The following is a 15,242-nucleotide window of genomic DNA, read 5'->3' on the forward strand; positions in this document are numbered from 1 at the left end:
AAAACTGGGGGAGATTGTTTTATTTCCATATTTTGCATCCCGTATTAATTTTTTTTATAGACAACTGTACATATTTGGATAAATAGATACACAATATTACTTTTAATTAGACTATAACAATTTAAACCAACGAATAAACAAAGACTCACAAAACCAAAGGAAATTTACATCAACAGTTATAAATATTAATTAAGAAACAACACGAAATGTGACCTACCGAATTAGACTATTTACCGGATTTGTACATAAGCAACGGGTGCCACATGTGGAGCAGGATCTGCTTACCCTTCCGGAGCACATGAGATCACCCCTAGTTTTTTGGTGGGGTTCGTTTTGTTATTATTTAGTTTTCTATGTTGTGTCATGAATATTATTGTTTGTCTGTTTGTCTTTTTTTCATTTTTAGCCATGGCGTTGTCAGTTTATTTTCGATTTACGAGTTTGACTGTCCCTCTGGTATCTTTCGTCCCTCTTTTACTCCTTTGAACACTTAGGATGTATAAATATGTAGGAATTCAAAAATGTATTTATCCAATCAAAATGAACAAACAAAGACAAGCTAAATTCTTCATAGGTAAAATTTGTAGGTTAGAGTTAGAACCATAGGTTTAAAATAATGTCGAAGTAATGTATTTTCTATGTGCATCTCCTAATAATCAGTACAAAATTTTTACCGTGTTTCGTATCAGATTGACTGTAAAACTCTCCGTATCACTTCGTCTAACATCATTACACCGCACTGATAAAGTGTATGACGAAGTTGTATCATAATCTAGAGTGGTCCCGCCTGATAGATAGATGCCGTATCCTTGATAAATAAATGACAGTGAACATTGTAGAGATGTGTGTACTATTGGGAGATACTCTCTTCAATGATTCGACATATTGTATATACGAAACATAAGCTATATCTATTATAGGAAACTAAAAATGTTCCCCAAATTTCCTGGTTTTGAAAGTTTATAATACATGAACACGATGAAACCTTTTTCATACCCAAAACTCTGAATGAACACAAGTTTGATTAAAACCCTAAAAAAACATACAACAAAGGAAAATAAATTTTGAAAAATAATTTGAAAAAAAGCTAACCATCTGTTTAAGAAATGATAATAATTAATCATATACAAATCGGACCTTTCAACCCCCTCCTCCCTGCCAATCAACAGCAAGAACAACCGTGGTAATTGAAATCGATGATGCTGTAAATCCGATACGGTTAATGATTTAATTGGTTGATTACGCATATAGATGTCAGATAATTTTTCTTCGTCTATACAGCTCAGCCTAAATAATGTAGTTTCCTAATCAACGAGCAATCGCAATCAAAGAAAAGTGAACAAATACCAAAGGGGATGCATACTGTTGCTCCTGCTAGGTAACTGTGATCCCTATTTTGTTAATTAACATCGCTATTTTCACTTATTATCGACAATATTTCACAATGACAAATATCCATTAAATGTTTCCGATAACACAGAATACAAAAGTAAAGTCTGGTATCAACATACGAGTTTTGCTAGATTTATTTCACTTAACTGGGCGTTTTTTAAGAAGTTCGCTTATTTAAGACCAGTCTATCTATAGACAGGAGTTTTCAGAAAAACTCATCAATGAAGTGTCCAGTTATTCGTCACATATCATACACTGAGTTCTTTTGTATATGATTTTGGTGACACTGATAGGTGATAAGAATTCAATAATATTATAACGGCAATCATCCTTATCACACACATCTTCAAATAGACTGTCCTTATGCAAATTTAAACATAAGCTCCGCCAGATCAGTTGAAATAACATAGTTAATACTTGCAATTAGCTCAATTAATGTAAACAAATGTTATAACACATCGTCTTGTAAATAACAGATTTTAAATAAAGAAATTAAGCAAGTTAATACATACCAGTATTTGAAGGAGGAATAACCGATACATCGTATATAGTACTGGTTGGATTTAGTGTACATGAGCAGGTTAATACATACCTGTATTTGAAGGAGGAATAACCGATACATCGTATATAGTACTGGTTGGATTCAGTGTACCTGAGCAGGTTAATACATACCAGTATTTGAAGGAGGAATAAGAGATACATCATATATAGTACTGGTTGGATTCAGTGTACATTAGCAGGTTAAACCATACCAGTACTTGAAGGAGGAATAAGCGATACATCATATATAGTACTTGTTGGATTCAGTGTTCATGAGCAGGTTAATACATACCAGTATTTGAAGGTTGAATAAGAGATACATCGTATATAGTACTGGTTGGATTCAGTGTTCATGAGCAGGTTAATACATACCAGTATTTGAAGGTTGAATAAGAGATACATCGTATATAGTACTGGTTGGATTCAGTGTACATAAGCATGTTAATACATACCAGTATTTGACGGAGGAATAAGAGATACATCATATATAGTACTGGTTGGATTCAGTGGACATAATCAGATTAATACATACCAGTATTTGAAGGAGGAATAACCGATACATCGTATATAGTACTGGTTGGATTCAGTTACATAAGCAGGTTTATACATACCAGTATTTGAAGGTGGAATAAGCGATACATCGTATATAGTACTGATTGGATTCAGTGTACTATAGCAGGTTAATACATACCAGTATTTGAAAGTGGAATAAGCGATACATCGTATATAGTACTGGGTGGATTCAGTGTACATAAGCAGGTTAATACATACCAGTACTTGAAGGAGGAATAAGAGATACATCATATATAGTACTGATTGGATTCAGTATACATGAGCAGGTTAATACATACCAGTATTTGAAGGTGGAATAGGCGATACATTGTACATTGTACTGATTTGATTCAGTGTACATGAGCAGGTTAATACATACCAGCATTTGAAGGTGGAATAAGAGATACATCGTATATAGTGCTGGTTGGATTCAGTGTACATAAGCAGGTTAATACATACCAGTATTTGAAGGAGGAATAAGAGATATATCATATATAGTACTGGTTGGATTCAGTGGACATAAGCAGGTTAATACATACCAGTATTTGAAGGTGGAATAAGCGATACATCGTATATAGTACTGATCGGATTCAATGTACATGAGCAGGTTAGTACATACCAGTATTTGAAGGTGGAATAAGAGATACATCGTATATAGTACTGGTTGGATTCAGTGTACATAAGCAGGTTAATACATACCAGTACTTGAAGGAGGAATAAGAGATACATCATATATAGTACTGATTGAATTCAGTGTACATGAGCAGGTTAATACATACCAGTATTTGAAGGAGGAATAAGCGATGCATCGTATATAGTACTGATTGGATTCAGTGTACATGAGCAGGTTAATACATACCAGTATTTGAAAGTGGAATAAGAGATACTTCGTATATAGTACTGGTTGGATTCAGTGTACATCAGCGGGTTAATACATACCAGTATTTGAAGGAGGAATAAGAGATACATCATATATAGTACTGGTTGGATTCAGTGTACATGAGCAGGTTAATACATACCAGTATTTGAAGGAGGAATAAGAGATACATCGTATATAATACTGGTTGGATTCAGTGTACATAAGCAGGTTAATACATACCAGTACTTGAAGGAAGAATAAGCGATACATCGTATATAGAACTGGTTTGATTCAGTGTACCTGAACTGCAGGTTAATACATACCAGTATTTGAAGGAGGAATAAGAGATACATCATATATAGTACTGGTTGGATTCAGTGTACATTAGCAGGTTAATACATACCAGTACTTGAAGGAGAAATAAGCGATACATCGTATATAATACTGGTTGGATTCAGTGTACCTGAGCAGGTTAATACATACCAGTATTTGAAGGAGGAATAAGAGATACATCGTATATAATGCTGGTTGGATTCAGTGTACCTGAGCAGGTTAATACATACCAGTATTTGAAGGAGGAATAAGAGATACATCATATATAGTACTGGTTGTATTCAGTGTCCATAAGCAGGTTAATACATACCAGTATTTGAAGGAGGAATAAGCGATACATCGTATATAGTACTGGTTGGATTCAGTGTACATAAGCAGGTTAATACATACCAGTATTTGAAGGAGGAATAAGAGATACATCATATATAGTACTGGTTGTATTCAGTGTCCATAAGCAGGTTAATACATACCAGTATTTGAAGGAGGAATAAGCGATACATCGTATATAGTACTGGTTGGATTCAGTGTACATAAGCAGGTTAATACATACCAGTATTTGAAGAAGAAATAAGCGATACATCATATATAGTATTGGTTGGATTCAGTGTACATGAGCAGGTTAATACATACCAGTATTTGAAGGAGGAATAAGCGATACATCGTATATAGTACTGGTTGGATTCAGTGTACATAAGTAGGTTAATACATACCAGTATTTGAAGGAGGAATAAGCGATACATCATATATAGTACTGATTGGATTCAGTATACATGAGCAGGTTAATACATACCAGTATTTGAAGGTGGAATAAGCGATACATCATATATAGTACTGGTTGGATTCAGTGTACATGAGCAGGTTAATACATACCAGTATTTGAAGGAGGAGTAAGCGATACATCGTATATAGTACTGGCTTGATTCAGTGTACCTGAGCATGTTAATACATACCAGTACTTGAAGGAGGAATAAGCGATACATCATATATAGTACTGATTGGATTCAGTGTACATAAGCAGGTTAATACATACCAGTATTTGAAGGTGGAATAAGCGATACATCATATATAGTACTGGTTGGATTCAGTGTACATGTAATTGTGTCACTCTCCGCGTCAGTAACAGTTAATGTATGGAGTAAAGTATTGGTGTTCCAATCCTCCAGAAAACTTACACTATCAGGTAAACTCTGTATCACAGGAGCCTACGTTAAAAAAGAAAGCACGAACTAATTTAGTATGCTCTATATATGAATTCATAGTGTTCCTGTTTTTTTAACGTTATGTAAACAAATCACACCATAGATTTCTTTCATTGAAGTTTTAAAGGCTGTCTTATTATGATGATTTTGATATTAATATCTGTTGTCAATTGTCAATAATCTGTTTCTTACTAATTTGGGTAAGCGGTTAAAGATATGTCAAATTCGACATTTTTTGCAATTTGCATCATGATAATTACTAATCAGTCGTCACAGATCTAGAAAGACAACATAATAAGGTTTTCACTGCAGATTATGTAAAGAAATCGTTTATTATCTATAACGTGAAGTGAAAAGTTCAAAGGATTTCGAAAATTGATAAATGACAATGAAAGAAACCTTTAGTGGCGTATACTAAATTTAGTCCTGGTATCTATGATGCGTTTATTTACAACCACTGGGTCGATGCTACTGCTGGTGGAGATTTATTTTCCCGAGGGTATCACAAGTTCAGTAGTCAGCACTTGTTGTGCTGACATGAATTGTCATTGATATAGTTATATTTATAAATTTAGTGTTTACAAATTTTTGAATTTTTTGAAATACTAAGGCTTTTCTACTTCAGGCATAGATTACCTTAGCTGTATTTGGCAAAACTTTTCGGAATTTTGGTCCTCAATGCTTTTCAACTTCGTACTTTATTTGGCCTTTTTAACTTTTTTTGGATTCGAGCGTCACTGATGAGTCTTTTGTAGACGAAACGCGCGTCTGGCGTATACTAAATTTAGTCCTGGTATCTATGATGAGTTTATTTACAACCACTGGGTCGATGCAACTGCTGGTGGAGATTTATTTCCACGAGGTTATCACAAGCCCAGTAGTCAGCACTTTTTATGCTGACTTGAATTGTCATTGATATTGTTATATTTATAAATTTAATGTTTACAAAATTTTGGAATTTTTTGAAATACTAAGACTTTTTTTACCTCAAGCATAGATTACCTTAGCTGTATTTGGCAAAACTTTTAGGAATTTTGGTCGTCAATGCTCTTCAACTTCGTACTTTATTTTGCCTTTTAAACTTTTTTGGATTTGAGCGTCAATGATGAGTCTTTTGTAGACGAAACGCGCGTCTGGCGTATACTAAATTTAGTCCTGGTATCTATGATGAGTTTATTTACAACCACTGGGTCGATGCCACTACTGGTGGAGATATATTTCCCCGAGGGTATCAAAAGTCCAGTAGTCAGCACTTTTTGTGCTGACATGAATTGTCATTGATATTGTATTATTTATAAATTTACTGTTAACAAATTTTTGAATTTTTTGAAATACTAAGGCTTTTCTACCTCAGGCATAGATTACCTTAGCTGTATTTGGCAAAACTTTTAGGAATTTTGGTCCTCAATGCTCTTCAACTTCGTACTTTATTTGGCCTTTTTAACTTTTTTTGGATTCGAGCGTCACTGATGAGTCTTTTGTAGACGAAACACGCGTCTGGCGTATACTAAATTTAGTCCTGGTATCTATGATGAGTTTATTTACAACCACTGGGTCGATGCCACTGCTGGTGGAGATATATTTCCCCGAGGGTATCACAAGCCCAGTAGTCAGCACTTTTTGTGCTGACATGAATTGTCATTGATATTGTTATATTTATAAATTTACTGTTTACAAATTTTTGAATTTTTTGAAATACTAAGGCTTTTCTACCTCAGGCATAGATTACCTTAGCTGTATTTGGCAAAACTTTTAGGAATTTTGGTCCTCAATGCTCTTCAACTTCGTACTTTATTTGGCCTTTTTAACTTTTTTGGATTCGAGCGTCATTGATGAGTCTTTTGTAGACGAAACGCGCGTCTGGCGTATACTAAATTTAGTCCTGGTATCTATGATGAGTTTATTTGTGTTGCTTAGTCTTTAGTTTTCTATGTTATATTTTGTGTCTTTTGTACTTTTATTTGTCTGATTGTATTTTTCTTTGTTAGCCATGGGGTTGTCAGTTTATTTTATCTATGAGTTTGACTGTCCCTCTGGTATCTTTCGACCCTCTTTTAAAGATTAGTACGAGTTAATCACACTGTGAAGAATGTGAGTTCAGTAGAGTTCTGCCATGCATCTACTGTAATGTCGAATTATACGAAAGCTTATCTTTTTTGTTAAAATAAATATGCTGTTTTCAGCTTATAATATATTTATGTTTAAATACTGACTATGCGGTATGGACTTTGCTCATTGTTGTAGGACGTACGGTGACCTGTAGTTGTTAATTTCTGTGTAACTGTGGTCTCATGTGGACAGTTGTTTCATTGGCAATCATACCACATCTTCTTTTTTTGTATTGTATGTATAAAAAGAGCTGGACCGGGTGTTGTATGAGACCTTATATCTATATACACCTGTATTCAAAAGTAGGATAAAATATGTTCCATTCCATGAAATAAAGCTTATAGTTATTGGGTAAAATATTTGCCTGATTTTGTATTAAGTTGATGGTCAGATCAGCGTCCACTTTGTCATCTAAGTCATCACATTCTACTGTAACTTTATAGGATTGAGTTATATCATAGTTAAGGAAGGCTCCTGCATCCTTGTATACTCCGTAATCTTAAAAAAAAATCAATATTCACTCAATATTTTTGATATTGTCATTTTATTAAGGACTTTCCGTTTTGAATTACCCTTGGAGTTCGGAATTTTTGTTACTTTTTTTTTATATCAAATGTGCATATAATTAATTCCGGTTCCTTATTGAAATTAGATAACCCTGAAACAAATACTCGAAAAAAATGAGTTCTCTTGATGTGGGTTGCTTATTAAATTTTACTTGAATATGTCGTATAACAATTGAGCAATAAATAAGAGCACATTTCCTAGGAAAGTCCAACAATTTACTCTGTATTAACTAACTACTGAACACTCATCTTACAGCGTCAATTTAGAGCACCGAAAAATTAAGAATACGAAAAATTTAATTGTAAGACTGTGGAAGATGAGAAGAAAGTATATTAAAGAGAAAATTTATGGGTTTCGGAAGTGAAATGAAATACGTTACTTATTGTATTCTATGCATTTCTGGGAAACATACATCTTAAACACGTTAGAAAAATCATCAAAGATACCGAGTTTATAATTTTGTACGCCAGACATGCCATTTTTTTCCATGCGAAAGAGCTATATTTCTTAAAAGACAGGCGGGCGATATCAAAGCGATATTAAAATCTCAAGTTGTTACCAAGTAAGAATAAGGCAGTTGTTATCAAAAACTTCGTTTATACATATGTTGGCTTTTTAAGTTTTGCAATTTAATAGTCCTGTTATTCATTCTTTTTCCTCTTATAATTGATGTGTTCCCTCAGTTTAAGTTTGTAACCTGGATTTGTATTCTCTCCAAACGATTTGTGACTTTCAAACACCGATAAACTACCGTTGCCTTTGTTTATCTTGATAAAAAAAACCAGTCTCTATATAATGTTTATATACAGTTAATCCCAAACAAAAGTTACTATTCAATGAAGTCAAAATACGTCTGATCTGCCTTTTGTTTTACATGAAAGTTCAATACTCACGTTGAAAGGTCAATTTCGTCTATCTCACAAAATCTTGTTAGAGATAAAAAGTAATTTATGTTCACCTGTTGAACCTGGAATTTGCGCGACAGAGAATGGCACAGTTCCTCCCCCTATCTTTTCGCATTGTACTGGAACTGTTACTGTATCTGTGGCATTAATGGTAAATATCAATGCATTGTCTGCAGTATCCTCTGATATTGATACAGAATCGGGGAGGTTGTTGATAACAGGAAGCTGTAATGATATTCAGATTTAGTTCACAGTTGGATAATTTATAAAAGAATTTCTTATTCGAAAAGATTCATCAGAATTTAAATCGACATCAGTCATGTCTTAATTGAGTGTGCTTATTTGAATCTACTTCAACAAGTTTTTGTATAAAAATATAAGTTTATGTAATGTAGTTTAATATGGAATTCAAATGACATTTCTATTATTAAAAGATGCCAGGCATTACTTTTTTCCAATTCACATAATACAAAATATTTGTTTCACTTACATGGTTATGATATGACATGAAAATGATTAAAACAAATTATTGATCGTTCGAATGTTTAAGAGTTTATTTTTGATACATTCAAATACATAAAATTGATATACAGCCCTATATATTGCTGGTCATAACAATAATATTAATTGAACTACGCCTTATACGAATCTGTATTAGACAGATGTAAAGCTTAACTTTCCACATAATTTTAGTTTGGGGAAGGAGGTCTTTTTCATGCATGCTTATAATCTGTCAAAACTTTTTTGTGGTGAGCCATTGGTAAGCATAATAAATTTAGTTACAGTTTCGAAAATATACCAAAATGTGTTTAAAACTTAAAAGTACACCTCTGAACATACGATACTTTAAAAGGACATACACGATTGCGTGACTAAGATAATCATGATAATGGCTCTAGTTTGTTAAACAAAACCTGTATAATAGACCCTCACTCTGAAAGCTGAATGATGAATTCAGTGCAAAAGATAGCAGGAGTAAAAACTACTTAATGCATAGTCTTAGTACATAGAAGACTTACACTATAGTAAAAGCTTAAGTATGAAGCTCAATAAAGTTATAAATCATATTCAACACAGACTACCTAAAGAGAGTAACTTTTTTAATTTTGCAGAACTAATATATCAATTTACCATAAAAGGATTCCCTTGCATACGTCTCAATACATGTGCAGTAGAATTATTTCCATTGACATGAACAATATTTGAATATTTATGATAAACGAGGAAGAATAGACTTATTCCAATTATTTTGTTATGCGACCTTATCTCTTTGAGTTTTATTCCAAAATATTAATATATGTGTATAAACCATTTCTTTTGTATTGTAATCTACAATACTAGAAACTTACTCTATTTAGTATATCAATAATTTCTGTTCCGGTTCGTGATAGAGTGCACGGATCTTCTACTTTAAGCACCAGATTATATGTATTCACAGGTGGTAGAGCTTTTACCCTTATTTCATCTAAAATAAGAAAAAATGTATATGAAATGTTTTATTGATTAAGTCACTTATCATTAATAACCATGTATATTCGGCAAATTATTAGAAATACAAAGAAAGTAATTCTATCAAAAAATAAAATCACCAACGTACAGTACCAAACTAGTCGATATTGGGTTTATATATAGACAAAATCGTGCATATATTCTGACTTCATTTGCTTTTCTTCTAGATGTATTGATGTCATGTCGTTCAGTAGCATTTATTGTTATTATTGAACAAGCGCTTTATGTTACCTTTGTGGTGCAGAAACACATGACCAATAGTTGTTATGTTTTGTATGACTTTTTGTTAATACAGGCAAATTATAATTGAACATAAATCTTCTAACTTACCAGAAACAAACTCAAAATAACTTGAGCCACTGTTGCTAGCTGATTCCAATGTCAAAGTGAGGCTTCCAACGTCCTCTGGATCATTGTCAGTTGTTGTTATTGTAGCTAACACATCTCCAACCGAGACCTCGTCGTTATACAATGTTAATGTACCTACGCCAGACATGTCTGGAGGTTCACCTAAGCAAAATATTGTTTGGGACAATTATGATAAAGGTTAATCAAAGATCAATAAAAAATTCGAAAAATGCAAGGTCAACTTAAGTAAAGTAAAATACCGATTGCTATGGGCATGGTCCGTTTCTAGGACCACTTATATAACCCGACCCAAAGGATTGTATAGCCAAAATGTATACAGACATAAAAACATAAACCACAACGAAACACAACTAAAACTGGTCAAATGTGCTTGTTATAAACCTTTTAGTTTAAGGTTATCATTCAAATCATACAAGTAACAAAAATGAAATCGTGCATATCTCATTTTCACATATAATATTGCAATACATCTTATAACATGATAATATATACCAAGTATTTAGTATGACTATAAATTTTCATTTTGGTTTTCGTACTATGAGCAATTAAATTAAAACTGTACACCTTACAAACAAATTATTTTCAGTTATCTGTGTACATTTTTTCTATTTGGCAGCATTTTTTTAAGGTTGTGTTTTTATTTCCGAAATTGTTTAACTATAACCCCTTATTTTATTGATTATATATTTTCATTGTGTCATTGATCAAAACAAGTTTATTCGTTCAATGTATGTTCACTTGTGTTGGTATGTCGTTTGATTGAGTTAAACCAATTCAATTGCTATTTTACAGTGTGTCTTCTTTGATGTGATGTTACACTATTGTTCCAGATAAGGGTGAATTTTGATAACTATTTAAACGTTTGGTACCGTTAATTCCATTACTACCACTGGGTCGATGCCTCTGCTGGTGGACTATTAATCCTCGAGGGTATCACCAGCCCAGTAGCCAGTACTTCGGTACTGGCATGAAAATACGGATTGTTTGTGTTATTAAAATTTGCTGTTACAAAATGATAGAAATTATTATAAATTAAGGAATGTATCTCCCCCATGCAAAGCTCTGATTCCTTTCACGGATTTGGCTATACTTTTTGGACCTTTTGGATTAGAGCTCTTCATCTTTTATATAAGCTTTGGATTTCAAATATTTTGGCTACGAGCATCACTGAAGAGACATGTATTGTCGAAATGCGCATCTGGTGCAAGAAAATTTGTACCGTTAATTTTATTACTACCACTGGGTCGATGCCTCTGCTGGTGGACTATTAGTCCCCGAGGGTATCACCAGCCCAGTAGCCAGTACTTCGATACTTGCATGAAAATACGGATTGTTTGTGTTATTAAAATTTGCTGTTACAAAATGATAGAAATTATTATAAATTAAGGAATGTATCTCCCTCATGCAAAGCTCTGATTCCTTTCACGGATTTGGCTATACTTTTTGGACCTTTTGGATTATAGCTCTTCATCTTTTATATAAGCTTTGGATTTCAAATATTTTGGCTACGAGCATCACTGAAGAGACATGTATTGTCGAAATGCGCATCTGGTGCAAGAAAATTAGTACCGTTAATTTTATTAAACCCACTGCATTTGTTTGTATCTGTCCCCCAAGTCAAGAATTTAATTTTCAGAAGTTGTCGTTTGCTGATGCGGTTCATAAGTGTTTTCCGTTTTTTGTTTTTCATATGGATCAGACCGTTGGTTTTTCCGTTTGAATCGTTTAACACTAGTCATTTTTGGGGCCAAGCATCCGTGGTTTACCAATAATGGTTTACTTTTACAAATCGTGACTTGTCTCATTGGCACCCATACCAGATCTTCTAATATATATATATATATGATAAGTCATAAGTTACTCTTGAAATTTTTATATCAGAAAAATGTTTCAGTAATGGGGTTTCTAAGTTTTGTGGTGTTTTTTTCCTTTGTTTTTTTTATCATTTGGTTGTCAGAGCTATTAAAACTTTTGATGGTGTTTAGATAACGAGAAATGAGCTATATATAGAGAATAAAACTTGTAAAATTCCATATCACATGCCGTATCATCCCGATGTACCAATATTAGCCCGATATACCAATATCAGTCCGAGGGCGTTTTATGCCAGAGGTTTGATATTGGTCGAAGGTAATACTGCATGTAATACGGATTTTGCTACGTTTTTTCAAGCTTTTGACTTACTAATTGCGTTCTGTTGTGTAAAGAAATATTTTGAATTTTTATATTTTTTATTTTTTTTTGCTTATTAGTGTTTTGTATGGTATTTTATTCAGTTCTGTCATCCTCCTTTAGGAAGGTTGTATTATATAAAACACATACTGATTTAAAAAAAAAGGTTACATTTTGTGTCCCAAAAAATATGAAAGCTCGACGTCTGTGACGTCGCATTCCAAACAATGACGTCATATGACAAGTGACTGTTTCATTTTGGGGCCCATTGACGAAAAATATTTCACTTTTTTATATTTTGTTTGAAAGATAAACAGAAAGGTGAAAAACTTCCATAAAGTTAATCATGGACTTCATGTAAATTTAGAAGCAATCTGCCATAAATGAATAATTCAAATTCGGTGTGATAAAGGATAGACATGCGATCAAGGGACATGATTAAGGGTCTGCATTAAAGTTGAACGATACGGATTAAACAGTAGGATAATTTATCAAATATTCAAAACTACTGTATTTACTACTAAATATATGATAAAATCATCGCTTAAATATATGCTAAATGCAGTTGATATGAATATAAATTATTGTCACCTCGGTGTTGAGGTGTAATATCACGTTAATAGTCGTTGTTAAATTTGCACTTTTCCAAAAATTGTGCAGAATTTGTCTTTATTTCAAATAAAGAAATACTTGGCAGAGGTAAAGTTTTTTCCTGTCCAGTTCTAAAGAAAAAAATGCACATAACATTTTATAGCATATAAGAAAATAATCATCACCGGAAGTGAACCAATCATATTATTCGCCTTATTTGACATGGGTACAAGCTTTTGTAACCATGTAATCTCAAAGGAGTAGGTTCAGTAAGACCCCTTTTTGGCCCCAAAATATAGCAGTTTTACAAAATTGATAAAATGTAAACCTTTAGTTATTTATTGGACAGTAGAATGCTTCTGCTACATAAATATGGGCTGTGTTTGACAATACAATGCACATATATCCGATACTAGCACCATTAAGTCGTGCTAATTTACTGATATCCTCATAATTCTAGCATTTTAGTTAAATTTTAGACGGTTTTCGTGTAAAACGAAAGTGGCCGCATTCGTGTTCATCCTTAATATTGAAATGTTTGTATTTTATGATAATACATAACATATATAAAGTTTGAGGATTAACACGGATGCGGCCACTTTCATTTTTACCAAAAACCATCTGAAAAGTGACATTTTTCGGCATATTAGGTAGATTGTTCATATTTGAGCTTGAATCGGATCGTTTTTAATGACTAAATCTGTTTAAATTTTTCACATAAACTAATTAATTCAAATAAAATAGACACTTAAGTGTTTAAAAAGTGGTCAAAATCTTTCGTCAGATGAATTTGAAATTTGAGGCCAAAATCGGTCCTTACCGGACCTACTCCTTTCCAAAATATTCTATAGAAACCCCAAATAATGAAATAATGATGCTATGATTTATTTAAGTTATAATGTTTATGACCTAGAAATGTTTCAAAGCAATACTATGTAGGATTAATTACCTACAACTGTCGAATTCAAGGGAATATTTTTCTACCTATTTTCGAATGAAACTGGGTGTGACGAACCATGATTTAGTGGTAAAGCTCCTGGACATGAATAATTATTATATTGTCTTTTTTTTAATCAACTGTTTACAAAAGTAAGAATTATTCGAAATGCTAAGGATTTTCTTATCCCAGGCATACATGTATATAGCCTTTGCCGTATTTTGGTACAATCTTTTGAAATTGTGAGTTCTCAATGCTCTTCGACTTTACAATTGCTGAGCTTTCTAGCTGTTTGATCTCAGCGTCACTGACGAGTCTTATATAGATGAAATGCGTGTCTAGCGTATCCAATTACAAGCCTGGTACCTTTGATAACTATCATTGTTAGGAAAATTTCGAGATTGTATAAAAACATATACGCATACAAGAAATGAAAAAAAAACATTGTTGCAATATCTTTTAATATATTTGGGGCGACATCAATGCTTTTCTGCTAGTTGTCTTTATATCGAAATTATTATAGTACGTACTTTCTGTATAATACGACCTGATGGCATAGTCTGAGTTTATTACTAATGCACCAGAAGTATCAAGTGTTGACGACACAGCAACTGGTGTTGTTCTTCCAGTCAACCTCCTTATAGTTTCTACTCCTTCATCTTTATGAGTTACGAGAAATGTACCAGTTGCATGCCTGACATTAAAAACGATAAATAAAATTTAAAAAAATTACTAAAAACCCATATGAAATTACTTAATGGAGTATCTAAAACTTTTAATTACATTTTTTCGCTAAGATCATGAAAACACGAGTACTATCATTTTTTTCTTTTCTTTACCTGTGCAATTTATTGTGGAACCGTGTCATTATGTATGTTTCAATTCATGCAATTCATTTTGAAATGAAGAATGACGCGAGATTGCTGTTAGCCAATCAAAATAACGTATAATAATGAAACATACATCTAATGTAATTATATAGAAATACATTCTTGCTTTATAATGTTTAAAGTAACTTACATTCCTATGTAATCATCTTTCATGGCTCGAATTCTCTGTCCTTTTGGTATAGTTTGAATTTCTTCATTTCCACTATCTAAGTAATATACATGTTGTTGTTGTAATGTTATTTCCAATTAATCATTAATTTGCTTTACTTTTTCAATTGAAAAAATACTTAACCGAGATCAATGAGTATAAAGCTAATC

General features: G+C 32.8%; 1 protein-coding gene across 1 annotated transcript in view; it reads right to left on the reverse strand.

Moving 5' to 3' along the window:
- LOC139526681 (protocadherin Fat 1-like) overlaps positions 1-15,242 on the reverse strand; it is a 34,666-nt gene that overhangs the window by 12,620 nt on the left and 6,804 nt on the right. The window contains exons 4-11 of the mRNA XM_071321842.1: positions 15,055-15,130; positions 14,565-14,728; positions 10,296-10,475; positions 9,806-9,921; positions 8,510-8,681; positions 7,349-7,482; positions 4,707-4,878; positions 675-808 (exon numbers count right to left, since the gene is read on the reverse strand). Coding sequence (XP_071177943.1) covers positions 675-808; positions 4,707-4,878; positions 7,349-7,482; positions 8,510-8,681; positions 9,806-9,921; positions 10,296-10,475; positions 14,565-14,728; positions 15,055-15,130 — 1,148 coding nt within the window. The remainder of the gene's footprint in view (positions 1-674; positions 809-4,706; positions 4,879-7,348; positions 7,483-8,509; positions 8,682-9,805; positions 9,922-10,295; positions 10,476-14,564; positions 14,729-15,054; positions 15,131-15,242) is intronic.

Source organism: Mytilus edulis, chromosome 6, assembly GCF_963676685.1.
Source record: "Mytilus edulis chromosome 6, xbMytEdul2.2, whole genome shotgun sequence".
Lineage (NCBI taxonomy): Eukaryota > Metazoa > Mollusca > Bivalvia > Mytilida > Mytilidae > Mytilus > Mytilus edulis.